This window comes from Exophiala oligosperma (genome assembly GCF_000835515.1).
Source record: "Exophiala oligosperma strain CBS 72588 unplaced genomic scaffold supercont1.1, whole genome shotgun sequence".
Lineage (NCBI taxonomy): Eukaryota > Fungi > Ascomycota > Eurotiomycetes > Chaetothyriales > Herpotrichiellaceae > Exophiala > Exophiala oligosperma.
The window spans coordinates 4,431,529-4,450,422 of record NW_015622818.1 but is presented as its reverse complement, the minus strand read 5'-3'; the positions used below and the strand labels follow the sequence as shown (position 1 = coordinate 4,450,422).

The 18,894-nt window shown below is 49.9% G+C and overlaps 7 protein-coding genes across 7 annotated transcripts; 3 read left to right on the top strand and 4 right to left on the bottom strand.

Annotated features, from left to right (window-relative positions):
* Positions 1 to 523: 523 nt before the first annotated feature.
* Positions 524 to 1,078, bottom strand: PV06_01508 (uncharacterized protein; the record flags this gene model as incomplete). The annotated part of the gene is made up of 1 exon (XM_016402115.1): positions 524 to 1,078. The coding sequence occupies one exon, from the start codon at positions 1,076 to 1,078 to the stop codon at positions 524 to 526; it is 555 nt and encodes a 184-aa protein (XP_016269168.1).
* Positions 1,079 to 3,335: 2,257 nt separating this feature from the next.
* Positions 3,336 to 4,795, top strand: PV06_01507 (uncharacterized protein; the record flags this gene model as incomplete). Its single annotated transcript, XM_016402114.1, has 2 exons — positions 3,336 to 3,485; positions 3,539 to 4,795. 2 exons carry the CDS (start codon positions 3,336 to 3,338, stop codon positions 4,793 to 4,795), a joined length of 1,407 nt encoding a protein of 468 aa, XP_016269167.1.
* Positions 4,796 to 5,063: 268 nt separating this feature from the next.
* Positions 5,064 to 6,110, bottom strand: PV06_01506 (uncharacterized protein). Its single transcript, XM_016402113.1, has one exon. The coding sequence runs from the start codon at positions 5,766 to 5,768 to the stop codon at positions 5,352 to 5,354; it is 417 nt and encodes a 138-aa protein (XP_016269166.1). The 5' UTR covers positions 5,769 to 6,110; the 3' UTR covers positions 5,064 to 5,351.
* Positions 6,111 to 6,478: 368 nt separating this feature from the next.
* PV06_01505 (uncharacterized protein) lies at positions 6,479 to 9,233 on the top strand. Its single transcript, XM_016402112.1, has 2 exons — positions 6,479 to 7,455; positions 7,507 to 9,233. Exons 1-2 carry the CDS (start codon positions 6,830 to 6,832, stop codon positions 9,137 to 9,139), a joined length of 2,259 nt encoding a protein of 752 aa, XP_016269165.1. The 5' UTR covers positions 6,479 to 6,829; the 3' UTR covers positions 9,140 to 9,233.
* A 1,184-nt stretch (positions 9,234 to 10,417) lies between these two features.
* On the bottom strand, positions 10,418 to 12,106 carry PV06_01504 (uncharacterized protein). Its single transcript, XM_016402111.1, has 2 exons — positions 11,904 to 12,106; positions 10,418 to 11,848 (listed from the first exon to the last, which is right to left on the bottom strand). The coding sequence occupies exons 1-2, from the start codon at positions 12,094 to 12,096 to the stop codon at positions 10,479 to 10,481; spliced, it is 1,563 nt and encodes a 520-aa protein (XP_016269164.1). The 5' UTR covers positions 12,097 to 12,106; the 3' UTR covers positions 10,418 to 10,478.
* Positions 12,107 to 13,521: 1,415 nt separating this feature from the next.
* PV06_01503 (uncharacterized protein) lies at positions 13,522 to 14,617 on the top strand. Its single transcript, XM_016402110.1, has one exon. The coding sequence runs from the start codon at positions 13,678 to 13,680 to the stop codon at positions 14,182 to 14,184; it is 507 nt and encodes a 168-aa protein (XP_016269163.1). The 5' UTR covers positions 13,522 to 13,677; the 3' UTR covers positions 14,185 to 14,617.
* PV06_01502 (uncharacterized protein) lies at positions 14,205 to 16,397 on the bottom strand (the record flags this gene model as incomplete). The annotated part of the gene is made up of 1 exon (XM_016402109.1): positions 14,205 to 16,397. One exon carries the CDS (start codon positions 16,395 to 16,397, stop codon positions 14,205 to 14,207), a length of 2,193 nt encoding a protein of 730 aa, XP_016269162.1.
* Between the last annotated feature and the right edge of the window lie 2,497 nt (positions 16,398 to 18,894).

Here is an 18,894-nt window from a genome sequence, read left to right as displayed (position 1 = left end):
CCTAGATTTGTCACAGCTCGAGACTCAGCTGTGCTGTATCCATTTGACCGATCTATGGAGCGGATCCTTCCGTAAAACTCTGAGGGGCTCGGTTTTGGGATACCAGACAGCCTGCAATGATCGCCGACTCATCAGCTCTTCATTTCTCAATCAAGGCTACGAACCAATGTCACCCAGTGCACATTGTATTCTGTAGAAGTGCTAGCTCTTGTAAAATCTAACCATGTGCTGATGCTTGGTACGCGAATACTGGCCATGAGCTGACAACCTGTGTCTGTTTGGGAATATGTGCGTTGTGGTTATTGATGATTTGACTCAAATTTTCCCTCCATACTTTCGCTATTCTCATATGGTCTACGTAAAAGAATGGCCAACCCCTTCTAACATTTCAGCTTCAGGACGTGTTTCGCTCAAGCTACGTCCAGGATGCCCCGTCTGTGAACTGATTTTCCGACAGGTCTCAACAATTTCCCAGCGGCAAAGCTCTTCCGACTGCAAGAGTCGGCTTTGAAAACGACGCCCATCATAGTCTTGACCCCCCAGATTCCACAACAAGCTTTGGTACCAACTTGATGGGAGTTGCGAAATTCGAGAAGTTGGGAGAAGTCTTCTGTACGTGCAAATGGAGCTCTTCGAGCTTCTCGCTCGGCGCGTCTGCCTTGATCCGTACCGTATACTCTACTTCATTGTATCCCGCCTTGGTTGTTCCATCGAGAGCGAGGAAGCCACGCAGGTTGAGATCTCCTTGACAGACAATTTCCAGGTTTTCGAGTTTGATCCCCATGGCCGCTGCATTCACGGCGTATCCGACGACCATACATGAATTGAGACCCGCCATGAGTAGATCTTGGGGGTTGGGCGCGGTGTTTTCCCCAAGCAGCTCGAGTGGCTCATCCGCCAAAATATCGAAGTCCCGCTTGCGATCTTTTCCGAAGATGTTGTGACCGGAGACATGAGAGGTAGATTTGGCCTGGCCGGTCCATTTCGTTGCGACTTTGAAAGTCACTTGTGGGTTGATTTTGGCCGATTCCGCAAACGGACCGATCGAATCTGTATTGAACCCGTTCAAGACAACCATTTTGTGAGTATTCATACTGCGTGCTCTGAGCTAACGACAATCAAAGAAATGTGGTGGCACCTATCTACAATCCGAACAAGAGGCGTACACCTACTTTTATACATTCTGTTTTCGCCTGACGACAGGGTACCCCGCATTCCTCCAGCGTCGTTTGTCTCTAATGCATATGCATTGTGCCCGCCTCTGGCTCCACCCCGCCTTTTCAACGGTAACCCACTCCGCCTTGCCGCCCCCTACTAGCTGCCTAAACCCCGCCTTAGCCAATCAAGACAAGTTTCCTTCTCCCCAGAGCATCCTATGTGAAAAGAACTTGGGCGACGGGGTGGGAGGAGCGGGGTTCGATTCATGCTTGTCATTGCATTCCAAAGGAGAACTTCGTATCGTATGATGTTTTACCCGGGCTTCCTGCGTCTGTCGGAGAACCCCCACAACCGATAATCTCTGATCTCACGGTTGGGCGCATCGAACACACGAGGCTCGCGTGCGTCGACTGTAGTCCCGCCAAGGCCGAGAGGCACTGGAATAGATCAAGCAGTATTGATAGTTGCACTCGGTTGGACAGAGAGCTAAGTACCAGCTCCTCTGCCAGTGGCAATCTACATGCTTTTTTGCAAACGTGAGGTTGCAATGTTTGAGACGGCTCTCTATAATCAATAGTCTAACACGAATTCTCTGGAGCTGTTTGCTGGTAATCACCGCGGATCAAAGTTTGCTCTTCCCGTCTGCCATCCGTATCAAGGCCCGACCATTGCTCAAGACCACCTTGTTGTTGACCTCGGTCACGAACCGAATCTCTCTGAATCCGTCCTTCACTTCTCCCGTCTTCCACATCTTGACCACAAGCTTGGAACCGGGTTTCACCGGAGCTGCAAACCGGGCCTGAAACTCTTTCATATTGGCTGGGTCACTCTGGCCCAGGGTTTTCAGCAGCAGGTAAGCAGATGCATTCCAGCTGTACAAGCCGTGCATGATAGTACCGCCGAAACCCATTTTCTTGCTCGGTTCGGGTGTCGCGTGCAGAGGATTGTAGTCGCCGTTTAGTCTAAACGTCCGTTAGAAGAGCGGTTTTCATTGACACCGGGCTGAAAGAACGCATACCTGTAGAGATGTGCACTGTCTGCAGTCATTTGTAATTCGCTCACTTCGTCGGGGCTGTTTTCCCTTCCTCGAGGCGGTGGATAATTGATGGCTGAAGGGCCCTTGGGACCTCCCCAACCCCCCTGGCCCATAAAGAAAGCGCTGCCGATGGCTCTAGTGTAGACCTCCCCGGTCTGTTTGTCCACGAGCGACTGTTCCGTCTCAATAACCGTGCCTGGCTTACCCTTGTCGTAGGCGCCGATGACCTTTGTACGGAGCGCAAATTGTCGACCCACCGAGGTTGTGGGCAGTGGTTTGAGGAACTGCATCATGCGCTGTCCATCGACCATCCGCGTCCAGTCGAGCTTCGGCACTCCAGGAATACTATTGCTTCCTTGAACTTCGTAAAAGTCGGTGACTTCGGAAGTATTGCCCTTGTAGGTGAAAACGATGGGAAAGGTTGGAAAAGCCGCAAAATTAGGGTGGTTCTCCTACGAGGCTTGTGTCAGCTCTGCCTCACGATTAGGCTACCCATACTAACATAGAGAAAATGTAGTTCATCTTGAGAAGTGCAGCCAATACTGATCGCGAACAACAGAATGTCTCTTTTCTCCCATGACACGTCGGCAGAATACTCGTGACCAACACCCGGGCTAGACATGATTCTTGCGCTTTGTTGACTTAGAACGAAAAGCTGAATTCCATTCAATTGAGACAGCAGCCGAGTTCGAAAAGCTCCAGTCCTTGGATTTAAGTACGATTGATTTATTGAGAAGGGTGGGTGGTAAGTGTGGCGACCATGATGCGGCGGGCTCCATTTGCGGGCTCCGCCTCCGCCTCTGGTGTCGCAGCTGACTCCCCTACAGGGCATCGTCTCACCTCATGCCGAGGCAAGTCATGTATCCGCCGGAGCCTGGCCTTTAACCAAGCCTTGCATTGTCACCAAAAACTTCATGGGCTGTTGCTTTACAAATACCCTTCCCTGCCGCTTGCTCGATGTGCTCTGCATTTCAAGTCCCCTGTAATTCCACATCAAATCCATACCTATTCTCACAATGCCGCTTCGAGCCAAAATACGAGATCCTGCGTCGGCTTTGGGCCAGACGGAAACGGACAGAGTATGATCGTAGGACATTACGAAGATATACGCTGACAAACACGACAGATTTCGGTGGAGGAAATGACAGAGATCCAACCATTGCCAGACGATGAGAAAGATGACGTTGTTTTCAAGATACGTGGAACCGTCGGAATGATCCAACTAAATCGACCAAAGAAGCTGAATTCGCTCAATGGATCGATGATACGAAAGATTATCCCAGTCTTGAAGGTAAACTGGCCCCCGAATATGTCACTGTTTGCCCCGGTTAACGTCTACCACAGCGATGGGAAACGTCTGATCTAGTGAACTGCGTGGTTATCTCCGGCGCAGGGGGAAAAGCTTTCTGCGCAGGCGGAGACGTCGCAGCCTTGGCCCTACAAAACATCAAAGACGGACCTCCAGGTCAAAGAGAGTCCACGGAATACTTCGCGGTTGAGTACAAGCTTAATCATCTGATAGCGACCTACACAAAGCCGTACATCGCCATCATTAACGGGATCACCATGGGTGGGGGCATGGGCCTTTCCTGCCATGCGCCCTTTCGGATCGCCACAGAGAAGACTCTTTTCGCGATGCCCGAAACGGACATTGGGCTCTTCCCTGACGTTGGCGGCGGATTCTTCCTCTCACGATTAGACGGCGGGATAGGCCCCTACCTAGCCATAACCTCCAGTCGATTGAGAGGCATCCAAGCCTACTACGCCGGCGTTGCAACCCACTACACGAAATCTTCCACCATTCCTGACCTCGTGGATCAACTTGTAACAGTGTGCGCAAAGTCACTGACTCGAGAAATGTCGTGTCCAGAACGACTCAAAGTTCTCAACGCCTTTCTTACCCAATACTCGACGTCAACACCCCACGACGACCCAATTCAGCTTGCAGGAGAATTGCGTTTGTGCATCGACGAGGTTTTCAGCTTGCCCACCACCGTCTCCCAAATCCTTGATCGTCTTGCGGCCATTTCTGAAGACGGCGCCTCATCCAGACCCAAACTCCTTCGTGACTGGGCCGCAAAAACTCGCCGAGCGATTGTGGAAGGCAAGAGTCCGACGTCGATGGCTGTCACCCTTCGTCAGCTTGAGTTCGCGCAACAATGGGACATCAAGGAGACGTTCAAAATGGAACACATCGTCGCTGCTACTTTCATGAGGCACCCCGATTTTGTGCAAGGGGTCAAGTCGAAACTCATTGACAAACCCGCCTCGAAGCCCACATGGGACCCGCCGACTGCAGGAGAGGTTCCGAACGGTGTGGTCGACAAGTTTTTCCAACGTCCAACTGGGCTACCAGCTTTGAAACTATTTGATGAGGAGCACAGAGAAAATTATACTCAGTATCCTCATGCGTGGACGGCGCTTCCGTCAGAGACGCGCATCCGGGAGTTGCTGAAAGCAGTACCGATGGACGACTCGCCAGCGCAAACACTTCGCGAAATCGCCAGGCAACTGGGCAAGGACACTGGAAACATCGCCGGCGTGTATCTAAAGGTTATGGATGTGTGGTCTAGAGTAAATATGCCTCGAGTCGCGGTGTGAAACGATGCCGCGTGAGACCAGTTGCCGGGCTGCCTCTGCGATGGCAGCTTGCAGAGTCATCGTAGGGTCATCATCATTAGCCGGGCTCGCAACCAATGAATTGGTAAGATTTGAGGTTTCCAAAGTATATTGTGAGCGAGCAGTCGGAAAGAGCCCCACGGGGAAAACTCTCTACATGACGGAGGGGCGGGGTGTGATGCGTAATAAAAGGCGGACACGGGCCTCCCTCCTCCCACCTCCCCCCCGGAGATCCCCTCCTTCCCTTCTGCTCTCTCAAACACACGTACATAGAACGCCACCCAATGTTGTTGCAGTTGGCACATGGCGTGCTCACATTGTCGGCAAAGGTAAAGTTCCTCGCGGCGCCGCTCGACGCTCAGGACTAATGCAGAAGTAGAAAGCGGCGCTGTGATGGCTCCAAGCCCACCTGTGGCACTTGTGCCGCCAAGGGGATCAAGTGCATCTACTGGGAACGAAACAAGAGCTCCGAGTACGTCTGAGAGCAGATCTGAGGTGGCTCTGATTGACCATTGGTAGGATTCCACGTCCAGTGTCTTCACCTGGGTCGGGGCCCGAGTCTGTCCGCGTGATCGAGAGCCTGATTGAATCGCACACGAACGCTCTGAGAAGCCTTCAGAATTCGATAGGGTGTCCCACCTCGGAAACCAACCCTTTGACCGTGTCGGACAGCGCTCTCACCGATGCCACGGTGCAAGATGAATCGCTCCCCGGGATTAGCTTTGATGCCGCTGCCAGGCGCCACCCTCTTTTCAACCACCGGCGGTTTACCTCCTTGGAAACGTCTCAATACTTTCGAGAAGAAAAATCCGAGTTCCCGCCGCTGAGCTTCGCCTGGCATGGCAGCACTCACACCAGTACTAGCTTGGAATCCCGAATTCGCTCTCTGACGAAAAAGGTGTGGGACGACGGCCAGGACGATACCTTCCAAGGAGGAAGCCGAATTGATGTTCATGAATCATGATCTGAACGAATCGCAGTATTGGTCCGTCAGGATTGAGATACGAGAAGAGAATCTGAAGACCCCATGTGATGAGCTCTGACTGTTGACGGGCGAGAAGAGAAGAAGTGGGTTTGGGTGAAGACAGGCACACATTTGACAAATGGTTTCAATCGCAGTGACAGGCGCTACGGCTAGCTTTTGATATTGACCAGAAAATCGACCTTTTCAGTGCAGATAAGAGTCTCTATGTTAGCAGTATGACCTTCTGAGATTGAGAACGACAAAAGCCCATATTTTCTGAGCGATAATGGCCATATAAAGTGGAAAAGGAGGCCTAGACCTTCTCTAATGATTTACTATTGACGACTTGTCATAACCAGAGCGGCCATAAATTGGAGAAACAGTTAAACAGGACATGTCGAACTATTCGAATACTAGGCCTGGCTTTGAGCGGGTATGGAAGATGCCGACAGATGCCGAGAGATCGCCGCTTATAAGGCTAATCTAGAAGAGCCAAACTACACAGGCCAAGCCAGCGACAAAAGTCCAGACCCCTCGCTTGTGCAAACTTAAAGACCGGAAGAGGGTCGAGGTCCTTCCGTAGTACGGAGTACTTCTCGCCAAATTTCCACTCACGTGTCCACAAAGCGCAAGCCACGTTTCTCGAAGACCTGCATTTATCTTGCTCCTTTTTCCTCTGCTCCGTACGACCTAACTGCTGTCAGGAAAAAGGGATCCGGTCTCTCCTTTAGTGGTCTGCGTTCACCAATAAGACTCTCGAGACTATGGCCACGGGCATTTCTTCCAGAGCGAACAAGACTCGTCTCGCCTCACGCGATCTTTTTCGGTCGGAAGCATTCAGATCAGCCAGCCATCAGTATCCACTGTGGCCAACGGTCTTGCTTGTGGAGTACTAATCTGATACTCATCATGGCGTTCAAGTCGAGCCCTCTTTACGACTGTGCTGATTCTGCTTCACGTTGGTGTTAGGTAGGAGAACTTGTGCGTGTCAGTCCTTGGTGTGCTTTCAGTTTTTCCCTGCACTACCTAATCCCTTCTCTTCTTGGATTTCCATGGGTGAACAGGAGGAAATCCGTGAAGCGCCTCGGACAACGGTGGAAGATGTGACTCCCGAAGATACTATCTTTGTCAACCAAGAACATGCCGAGCGTATGGATGGCGCCTTCCTCTCTATAGTCTTGAGTGCATCCATTCCATGTGGCCTGGTAATTATCGTCTCGGCAATCTTACTTGGAGTCATCTACGGCTTCGAAGTCGACCGCAATCGAGGATGGCCCCAATTACTACTCGCCCAGGATGCTGGTGGCCAGCTGGGACTGTGGGCGACGCTCAACGATTGGAAAAAGACCGGAGGTGATGCGGCTATATTTGTCGACTTTAACCCTTCCTCACTTACTGCAATCGCCTCTTTGACCGGGAAAATCATTCCGTACCTGTCGAGCTCGATCATGGCGCTTGTTGCCTTCTTTGTCGCACGGCGCGTTATTCTCATATCTCAGCAAGGAAAGAATCACGAGCTTCTCTCGCCTCATCAAATGTCCATCTTGATCGGACTCCTCGGCGGTAACAGCTACGGACCCTTGAAGGATTGCGTTCACTACCACGTCAAGCATAAGAAACGATGGTTAGCCCCAATCCCGCACGCGTTCTCAGCGCTGGCAATTGTAACGGCGTTGGCGTGAGTGGTCCTTGTACGACTTGGAAGTTTAGACACTGACTGGCTCACCAGACTCGTCATCCCCATTGTCGATACCTGGTTTGCCACGACCGTAACTCCCGGTAAAGTCACAGTGGTGAAAAAGTTTGACGTTGAGAATGCTACGACTTATGGCCGTGGCACCAACTACACGGTTGATCCCTACTATTCGCTGAACGCAGACAATTGCAATTATGACCAGTGGTACTCTAACAATCGGGTCTCAGGTTTTGAATTTCCATGTAATGCATTGTGGTGGGACCAGAACAACACGGCTACAGGCAATGATAGTACCTTGACGAACACGACGGAGTGGGACTACAGCATTCTCAACATCAATGAAATCTCCGAAACTATCGCCAACCAGTCCAGCAAAAATAGCATCATGATGTGGCCACCACAAAACCAAACAATAAACAGCCATTACTTTCTGACTGCCCTCAATCTTGACACATCAGTCGACTTCCGTGCAAGTACGTTTGCAGTCAAAACTCAATGTAAACCCATGACAAGCACCTGTTTCCCTCAGACTCCCAGCGAGCTTGCAGAGAAAAAGCTCCAAGGTCTCAGTGCAACTTATTTGGGCGACGATTACGCCTTCCATTGTAGCTCTGGCTTCACTGGTGATCTGAGGTCGAATGGAGTCAGCGTGGCAACAGGCCTCCGTCAGAGCAGCACGACTTCGATGGGCATCGGATTTGCCCCAGATGCCGCCCTCAGTAGCATGATCGGCAGCAGTGCGAGTAAACTGGAATTTGGTGCCTATACAAACCCTCTGTATTTCGGTGCCTGGTCGGTAGGCTTTAAAACTCTCAACGGAGCACTCAAACTCTCCGAGGTCACAGACCCTTGGGAAGACGATCCAGAGATCTATTACGATCAATACAACAAATTCGCATGGATGCTGAATTGCAGCTCTTCCGTCTATCAAGTCAGCTACGACTGGGTCAACGGCACCATCCAGCGTTTCGACACCACCATGGTCAGTGACCCGCTCATCGGCGGCGTCGTCTCTTATCCATTTGTTTCTGGGATAAATGTCGCCCACAGCTGCATCGAGTGGGCGACCATCAAAGTCCAAAACTCCAACGGCTCGAAAGGCATAAGTCACGACTGGGCAGAGTATTTCTCGTCTTGCGCCATATCCATGCTTGCTTCGCCACTGCAAGGCATTCCGCCTGTCTTGGTGCAGACCAGAGACGACGCCTATGCCGCCACGCGCGTCCCCATTGTGCCACTGTTCGCCCTACTGGCCTTTAAGTTTCTATACTGTCTAGCCGTATTTATTCTGGCCGTGGCTGCGTATAAATTCACCAACCCCTCGGAGACGCAGTCCGTCAAGGAGAGACTCTCAGTCAAAGGCCTCGCGGCGACCGCGTTCGCCGACGGTCCAAACCACCAACAAGTTGCAGTTAAGAACGTCGAACAGCTATTCCAACCACCAGCTCACGAAGCTTCTGACGCCGAAGCTGCCACCCCGTCAGATCAAAAAGTCGGCATGGTAATGACCAAAGCTGGCGGGTGGGCGTTTGTCAAACTCGCAGCCGGCAAAGTGTATGATGCAGTCTCTCCCATTTTTGAGAAGGAATTGATGCAGGAAGCTAACACTGGCGCGTTTGGCACTGGAGGAAAAGAAGTGGCCAATTGGGTTTCTCTGGTTAAATAAATATTGCGATTATGAGAATTGATGGAAGCGATACAGAGTACTTTGTGTGGTTGGAACAGGTCGTTGACGATTTGTATGGCTACGGAGAAGTGCGTAGAATAATATTAATAATATCATTCTACACTGCGTAGCACAATCTTTTGTTGTCTACGAATATATTGCTTGCCACACAAATTGAAATCGCCAACGACCGTTCTCTCTCTTCAGTAGTCATGAATGACGATAGAATAGTCCTGTATCATTGATTGCTCTTTCATCTCGAAGCGAAAGATTCTGTCTACTATGACGTTCACTCCCGTATTCGACACATTACTCAGGAATACTCGGAATGAATTACGTGGATCCTTACTCTCCGACTGTCGATTCCAACGGTCGTTGAATTCATACTAACGATGGCTTTCACGTTCAATGATATTGATTCGATATAGGCGCCAGTACAACCAGATTCTGACCCTCAACATATGCCATGTACACGCCAGAGATCGAAGATGAGGCCAGCCTCGAACTACCTTGCCGTTCTCGGTTCCTATCCGTCCTACAACATGCGGTCGAGCCCTTATCACGCTTCTCACGAGGCAGCCAGTGTTTGAGAAGATAGCCACAGAGGATCTGAATATATGACCAGACAATGAAAAAACTCATAAAGAGAGGGAATTGAATTTGCACATAACAGATCTCGCAATGCGGTCGCAACCTGCCTTTGCACCACAACTGTGACGACATGATATACCGCTTGAGCCTCATGTACATCCCTCAGAGCGTTTTGCCTATCGACTTTTGCGGTATATTCTCGACGCGATCAGTACTTGAACACAAGCACGATACGAATCCCGAAGACCCAGAGATGGTCAAACACTCTTTGCAGTCTACGTCTTCTAGAAGATTCACGAATGAAACGACGACGCCGAGTATACATTAAGCCATCCTGTCCCTCTTATCCTAAGTTCGAGCGATTAGACCATGGCACATCGAGACAAGTAAACCACGCCGAATGACCACAAATACCACCCTGAAGCAGTAATATGAAGATCCTTCATCCACTTCTATCGGCAGTACTCGATTAATCAACGAAGCGGATCGCTGTGAAGGTATCAAGGAGGGAGAAAACGAAAATCCTGTTCGATGGAGTGACCGCTTATGCCTCTTTCCTGAGCAGGCCTTATGAGACTCAGCAAAGCACTAGCAAGCACTCTCCACTATCTCCTGTTAGTAGCGTAGACCATTTTCATGTAAGCCAATCAATGACCATTCTGTGATGGAAAACTGACAAAGATACAATGAGATTTAAATGTGGATGCGAAGAAAAGCTAAGATATCAAGATAAAGTCGTGCCTATAGCCTACGATCGAGCGTTTACGCTGTAGAATCGATCTTCAGCCCACCGTGCTAGTCGCACGCCACCACGGTCGAACCACCTGGTCGAAATATCTGAAACCCAGAACAGGAGAGGCAGAAAGAGGATGAGGCACAAGATGGCCCCAAGATATTCTGGTCCAATTCCAGGACCCAGCTCCTTCATCCGGCGGAACATGAAAAAGACAATTTTCCTACCGACCAGGTCAATCAGCCATGGATGCAGCAGATACAAAGAGAATGAGATCTCGCCAAGGTACTGTGGGATCGGCGACATGAAGAATCGTTGCAGGACAGGAGAGTGGTCGACGAGGAAGATCAGTATAACAGCAGCGATGCAGTGCCAGAAATTGCCAGCCTCCATTTTGTTTTCCACCCACGCGGCCGGTGTATGGGCATCTAGCCAGCCCGAGATTGGCGTGTCGCCATTTCCCCAATAGCTTTCCGGCTGAGAGAGGACGTAAAGCAGAGGCAGTAAGAGCAGGATTGAGGCAGATGCAGACAGAAAACGCCACAAAAAGCTCGTGTCGCCGCCGTTCGAGCCCGAATTTGACGAGGTCCTGTGATGGAGTTCGCACAGAAACGTTCCCGAAACAAAGAGGACAATGTCCCACTCGCCGACGCAGCAGGACCAGGCGATGAGAGCCGCGATTGCAGCCATCCGCTGTGCATGCCGAGCCTTCGCCACCACGAGAATGCAGAGGAAGACGACCATGGAGCCACGGAACTCGACCGGAATGGTCCACATAACCCGTTCCAGCTGGCGAAAAGAGCCGTTGAAGTACCATTTGTCAAGCCGGAGAGGGTTAACACCCGAGACAACCACTTTGACCCATCGCCATAGCATGATCCAAAAGGTTGGAGCGGCGCCCTTTGTGCCCCTGATATAGTTCGTGATGGCGCGCAAGAGCGTTATCGCGGCACACGGCAGATACAATCGGATGCCCCGTCGAAATGTGGACGAGACGAGAGTATCGAATATTTTCCCATGTTCTTGGGCTTTCGCGAGCTTCAGGGCCTTGTAGCTGATTGCGAAACCGCTGACGACGAAGAAGACCGACACCATGGATGAGCCTTCATAAAAGACGCGGATGATGGGCCATTGAAGAAAGTAGCCTCCATGTTTCCATCCGTGCCGTAAATCGTTCCAGCGTATCTCCGCGGCATGGCTGAAGAAAACGAAGAAAGCAGCCACTCCACGAATTCCATCGAGCCACGCTGACTGGTGTAGTTCACGCTTCTCTTTCTTGGTCAGTATATTGGGTCGGATTGCTGCCCAGAGAAGGCCGAAGATTGTAAGTAGTGCTGTGTGGATCTTGTCCAAGGTTGGGTTACGAATTCGACGTGAGGTTGGTTCTGAGCTTGATCAGCCTTGGGTTCTGTCACAGGGTTGATGCCATCAAAAACTCACTCAGATAACCCAACTCTACATCGCTGCTAGTTCTCGAAGATTCTGGAAGCAGGGCGACATAGTCAGGCCCATTGACCTGCCGAGAAGTCGGGAAATAGTTGGGCCATCTCCAAGACTGTGTGGTCTGAAGGATATACCTTTTCCAGGATGGAAGCATTCCGTTCGATTCATGGGGAGTCTTTTCAGAGAACATTGGGGTGAAAAATGAACGTTGCCTGGTATGGGACAAGCCCGTTCAGTAAGCAGGTATATAACGATCCGGCCATCGGTGTGGGATCCAATTCCGCAAGCTTCAAGATTAGCCATGGCAGTTTCTGGATCGATATCAATTTGCATCGTGAAGCGGGGTCCGGGTTTGCATAAGCCCGGTTGTTAGCGTGGGAAGTTGCTCATCTAGCTTCCCTTGCACAGTTCTACTCCAATCACCTCGATCCACACCGGACCGTACCTGCATACGCCCTCGGGTACAACAACGAAGTGGTAATTGTGAAGGGGCTCTCGTTGCCCCTCTTGTTCATGCTCGGCTCTCTTTCAGCCTCGCATTGATCGTTAGCTCACTCAATTTGCTAGCACATGCTTGAGAGGGGTGGCCGTCACTCGTTCCAGACCGCGAAACGGTCCCAGATGCTAGTCCGGAGGAAATGGCGATCCGACTTTATTCCCCGCAAGCTTGGATTAGCTAGAGCGAAAAATTGAGTAGGGATGATTTTGAAGATCCTCATTGCAAATGTTTAGCCCCTCTATCTCTTTGCCTCGGAAATTACTTTGATACAGTGACTGTGTTGTGCTCAATCGAGCAGAGTCTACTCTGGCAGCTGCTTACAGGGAGAACGAGATTAACTAGGGTTAGTATAGCAGGGCCCAAGCCTAGAACCAGCATCAAAAACATCTATCGCTACTCAATAAGTTGGATATAGGTAGAAACATCCTTAACCTTTGGGTGAGTTCTACCCCCTTGTCGGTTCTCTGTCGCTCAGGATGGCGGACCCCACGAATTCTTGGTCCTCGATTTTCCTTTTCGCTGGAAAATGTGCAAGGACATGACAGCGTGAGCCCTTCTCTTGCCTCAGGGGATCTACTCCGCGTCGGGCGACAAGATGCCGTCTTTGACCAGCCGAGAGTGTATGCGTCCAAAACGGGATCAATGAGGTCGACCACATCTGGTCCCGTGCTTGCATTCTGTCCAGATCGTAGTCTCTCACTCGTGTTCCAAAACCCTCCCGCCGAGGTCTTGGAAGAGCAAACTAATTTGCGTCGAGGTCCATCATGTATAAAGCTAGCTTCCATCCCGGTCTTGTGCAACCTCGAGATGATCCGAAGCGATTTAGACGTGTGGCGCAGCCGCTGGAAAGTAGTAAGGACTATTAAACGACGCTGGGCATTATCACATCGCAATCGTCCGAACCTAGACCCTACAGTCGATTTCCTTATCAATGAGACTTTTGTCGATGATGTCTTTGCATTGCCCACGACTTTCGACGATGAAGAGCAGATACCCATGTGCGTTGTCAACAACCAGGTTCCACAGCCCCTCTTGACTTGGCTACGGCTGGTACAGGAAGTGACGACACTTGGGCGGCGACGGCATGGTCATCGACCTATAGGTGACTATGCACGCTTTGCGCAAAGCCTTTCGACGCGCCACTGACGACTAAAAAGGTATCATCTCTCGGGCACTTAATTTTGGACATGAGACCTTGTTTCACATATACGAGCAAGCTGGATTACTCTACAGCTGTCAAGAGTCTGCATCCTACCGAAGTGTTTGCGCAGAATGAATAATTTCGGTATTTGCCAAATGCAGAACCTGAAAAGTTTTCAGCACAATCTCGTAGCGCCTCTTCTCCTACTGGGTACCGAGAGTCGCAACAATAATACACGGCAAACTTTCAGCCAGGCTGTACTGCTCCAAGTGATGCAATCGGCGATCTTCTACAAATACCTTCTGGCATTGGAGTTTCTTCGACGCTTCTGGAATACAGACTCGGTCGTTACGCCCGCCTGGCTCTCATTTGCTCGAGAAGAATATCCAAAGGGCCTGGACTTCGTAGCCATGCGAAATGACACGGGAACCCTGAAGCAAAACTGCGTGGCTTTGAGGTTGACGGAAGCCGCCGCAAGTCAACAGGCTTCTGTGAAGCATAATCTATGTAGAGCCCTCCTTATACGCTTGGAGCATCCCACGCTATATGTGTCTACGAGTGGAACTTGCACGGAAGTCAACACTGAATCGAGTCCGACACCCGAGTCGCAATCTACGCATAGCAGGGCGTACACTTGACTCCAAATACACTCGTTTGATCACCAGATATCAAGAGAAAGTTGCTTCCCTACACAACGTGACACACAGGTCATCAATGTATCGTTCATCCGTTTCTCATCCTCTGTCAAAACTGAATCACGATGATCAGGCACACCACTCAAAACCTTTACCTCACATGTACCACATACCCCCTTGGTACACGTGGATAGAATACCTGCTCCATTCTCATTGAGTACCTCTAACAGGGTTCGCTCTTTAGGAACCACGAGCGTTCGACCACTGCGAGCTAGGGTGACCATGAATTCAGCATTCTCTGCTGTATCCAGGTTGTTAGGATTTCCAAATCTTTCTGTCCTGAGAACATTCTTGGGGAGCGAAGAGCATATTTCTTCAACATCAGAAATCAGACTTTCTGGGCCGCAGCAATACACCAAAGAGCCCTCGGCAACGCTATCCAATGCCGAAGCGAGATCAAACCTCTTCTTTTGTTCATCCTTGGTCCAGATGATCGTTGTGGGATGTTGAGTGCTCAACTCATCCACGAATGCCATGTGTTTGCGCCTTTGACCCAGGTAGATTAGTTGATAAGGCTTCCCAGTAGACTTGGCCGTTGCTAGCATTGGCTTGAGAGGAGTAATACCGATTCCTCCTGCAATAAAGACATAACGATCCGCCGGCTCCAAAGCAAAATGATTTCGTGGACCTCGGAGCAGTAGTTCTTTCCCTTCATGAACATTTTCATGTATAAACTTGGTGCTCTGACTGTCCTTCTCTTTGAGGACTGCAATCGACCAACAATCGTGGTCTTTAGGATCAGAACAAAGGGAATATTGTCGATACCCAAACGTACCAATTTTGAGATCGATATGAGATCCTGGTGTCCATGTTGGTAGGAGTCCAAACTTCTTCCGAACAGTAATCTTGAGAATGCTGTCAGCTACTAATGTTGCCTCCTTGACAACCACAGTAATGCTGTTGTCCTGTGGACTTGAAAGCTCGATTGAATCTACAGCAGCAAGAGCGCTTGGAATTCCGAACTTTTCGTGTGGGACATCCCACGCAAGTCGTACCTCACTGACGCCTCTGGTAATACCGACAGGCTCATAATGAATCCGATCATACGGAGTCACCAGACGCAGATTGGGGAGACGTTCTCGAAGAACTGACAGTTCGGTTCGAAGCACCAAACGAGCCAGGGGTGCACCAACGCAGGCGTGGATACCACGTCCAAACCCGAGATGCTGAGTGGTGGTCTTGCGAGCTGGATCCAGAATATCTGCATTCTCAAACCGACTGGCATCCCGACTGCCTGAATTGTGGGCGACAAACAACACGTCTCCCTTCCTCAATAACTGACCCCCAACTTCGACGTCGCGGGTCACGTTACGTCTCATGCCTGTGATCGCAGACTCGTATCTCAAAAGTTCTTCAATGGCCTGAGCCCTGGTATCATCATCTTTTGATATCTGATCCCACAAGTTGTTATGGAGAATATGAGCCATCCCCATTGACAAAACCTGCGTCGTGGTCTCGTGTCCAGCAAACACTAACCCTGGGATCATGGACAGGTGTTCGAAATCAGTCATTTGTAGTCCGTTATCGCGCTCGTTCCAGATATGACTAATAAGATCATCGCGACGGTCAACTTTTCTCTTTTGTATGAGATCCGCGACATAGTCATGGATAATAAGAACATTCTGGATTTGCTCTTCCACCGATTGATCTGGTGCCATGCTCAGACCGTTGAAGAGAGCAAGACAATAGCCTACCCACTCCCAGCGATCTGGTTCCATGCCAGACAAGATCACAATCATCTTCAATGGTAGTGGCAGGGCAAAGGCAGCTTTGATGTCTACCTCGCCCTTGTCAATGAAGCCGTCAATCAATTCATGAGCAGCTTTTCGAATCACTGGCTCAAATCTCTTGAGTCGCCGCGGCACAAAAAAAGAGCTAATACTCTTTCTCAAGCGATCGTGATCCGGGTTATCCCATCCTAACAGTGTACCACGCTCTGGCACTTTTCCCTCAAAAATCTGTGCGAGGTCCGGTGGCATATCGGGCACCGCAGCTCGCGATGCAAACACATCAGGTTGATCCAGGATTTCGACGATATCATCGTATCTCGATACAACAAAAGCTTTGTGAGGGTCACTGTACTCAAGTCCATTCTTCTGCCTGGCTGACGCAAAGTCTTGGAACATGCTCCTTGGGTTTGTAAATGGGCAAGTCATGGTTGCTGCTGCCGTGGCCACGAAGCTGCAAAGATTACCCGATTGTTGCATCGCCAGATATACTGATTCGAGTAAAACGACGAGATTTTGATGTCGATATGGGTCGGAAAGTGGTGCTTATGACTGACAGTTTACACTTTTGTCTTCTCTGCCTTTGCTGGAGATTTTTATTATTCCCTGAAAGATATTCGCTGTATCCGGAACTCACACGGAGTGGCTCAGAGGTTGCGCTCCCCGCGGAGCTCACAATGGCCGCCTACACACCCACATCGGGAATGCAGGCAATCACTTTCCGGCGACATTCCCAAGTCAACAATTTCCCCGGATTAGGAGTATCCTGGCGGGCGTGGGGGTGGAAGCGAGACTGTTCGGGGTCTTTGTGAACTGGGATTTACCCAAGACCCACAGCCACAGTCTCGGCCGAACTTTGTGGTGTTGCTGCAGACCCACTGTACGAAGCAGCACACCAGCCCCGTATTTCCCAAGTCCGACCATTGATCCCAGGCACGGTGATAAAGGCATACCTCAAGCTGGTCTCCAGGAAGCGCGAGGCCTGTGGCAATTTTGTATACATGGGAACATCGGGAGCACAGACCTGAGTCACTCTTAGAGGAAAAGCCGTAAATTTGCAAGGTCCATCGAACTCAACGTGAATATTTGAAATTGAGTTCCGAGGAAAGAATCTCAATCAGCTTGTGTTATTGCCATCATGGCTACAGCACGCTATGAAGCTTGTAAAAGGCAGGCCTTCCATCGTCCATAAGCCGTTAGCTTTTGAATCAAACACGCTCATGTTCGGCGAATTCTTCGACAGCAAGCATAGGAAAGACCAAGTGCACTCTTCGTCCAGTCGTAACTGTCTACTTCGTGATAAGAGGGTTTCTACAAAAAATTCAAGAACCTCCAATTGAAGTAAGCTATATTGTCAGAAGACATTATAGCTGAACCTCTGTGTATACAATCTATTTCCCCTTCAAGGTCTTACGCGCCATGTGAGCAAGAGAAGATATATCCAATGGTGAGATTTTCACCCTTTGCCAATCAGCCAATTTCAGTATTACATCTTGTACAGCTGACATCGTGCTTTCTGAATATCCGAAAGCTATACAAGCTTTCGCATGACTCCCTGCTTGTCGAGTTGCACCTAGCGAGATAATGGCTGCCGTGAGAATTAATTCCGTCTCTGCGAGCGAAAATAGTCCCTGACCTGCGTGGCCTATATTGTAGCTATCAAACTCAAATCAGCACAATTTATCCCTATTACATACACTAAGCATGTACTGACCCAAAGACAACAGAGTCCAAAGCGTACGCCAGGTCTCCCATACAGTCCTTTAGCATAGTGAAAACCTCGCTATTCGCCGACGCTTTGTAGATTTCCAGCCGAGTCTTTGTACCCAGAAGAGTGTGCTGATGTGAGATATCTGGTCTGTATCGAGAGAGTCAGCAAAATCTGTACCAGTCTGGTCAACAAGGCCACATAAATACCTTTGTCTATTCTCCTTCTGGGTTACTGTAATACCCCTTGATCGTAAATAACCAACGACTGCCAAACATGCAGGTATTACCTGAGGAAGGCCAACAAAGGGCCAGATTATGTTGATAACCTCTCGTATTCTGTAGAAGTGTTCCATCACATCATCATTGGTCTGATCCTTCTCGCTTTCTACTAGATTTTGGAAAAGCCCTGCAGTAAGATCCGAACGCTTCAGACCACAGGAGATCGCAACCTACATGTGCAAATAATCAGCAACAACATTATTGACTAAAATGCAGAAACTAACAAGTAGTTCCACTGCAATGCATGGAACGTTGCCTCCATCGTGTTTGCTCAAGTCCTGTCTTAGTTTGTCCAAGAGGTCTTGATTGTATGTGGGCGAGCCCTCCGGTATGTTCGTATAGACATATGTTTTCTGGAAAATTTCGAAATCCATGTCTTTAGCATTAAAAGGCCACGGATGATAGAAGAAGATCAGTAATAACTATGTCTAACATAGCAAAATGACATTGTAGTGTTGATTCGGTCTCAGATGATATACGCAAGGCCAAGTTGAAGTTTTGAAATGATCGCACTCGAATATGAACATTGATCAGACCCTGGGAAGGAAGCACATAAGGGAGAGCCGTGCAAAGCACAGCATACCTGCTCCTCTGCAGTCGCGTCGCCTGTTCGGCCGATTTGCGCTGTGTGACGTGGAGGGCCCGATGCCGACCTATAGATTTTCTTCCGCACCTTCCGCCCACATTTTCGAGAGATCCGAACAAATATGCGGAGAGTAAGCATTGATATGTCGCCAAAACCCAAAGGATGACCAATAGCTGGAGTAGGAATTTCAAACTCCCTGAGCTACATCCGGACATGTCTGAAAGGGTCCCCTACCCCGCAGACGGACGCATACTGACAGGCGCATATCAAGATAACAAGGTACTTCCTTACGCTGGAGTCGGTGTCTTAACTTTCTCTGAAAAATCACAAGACGCGCTGTGGAGGCTTGTT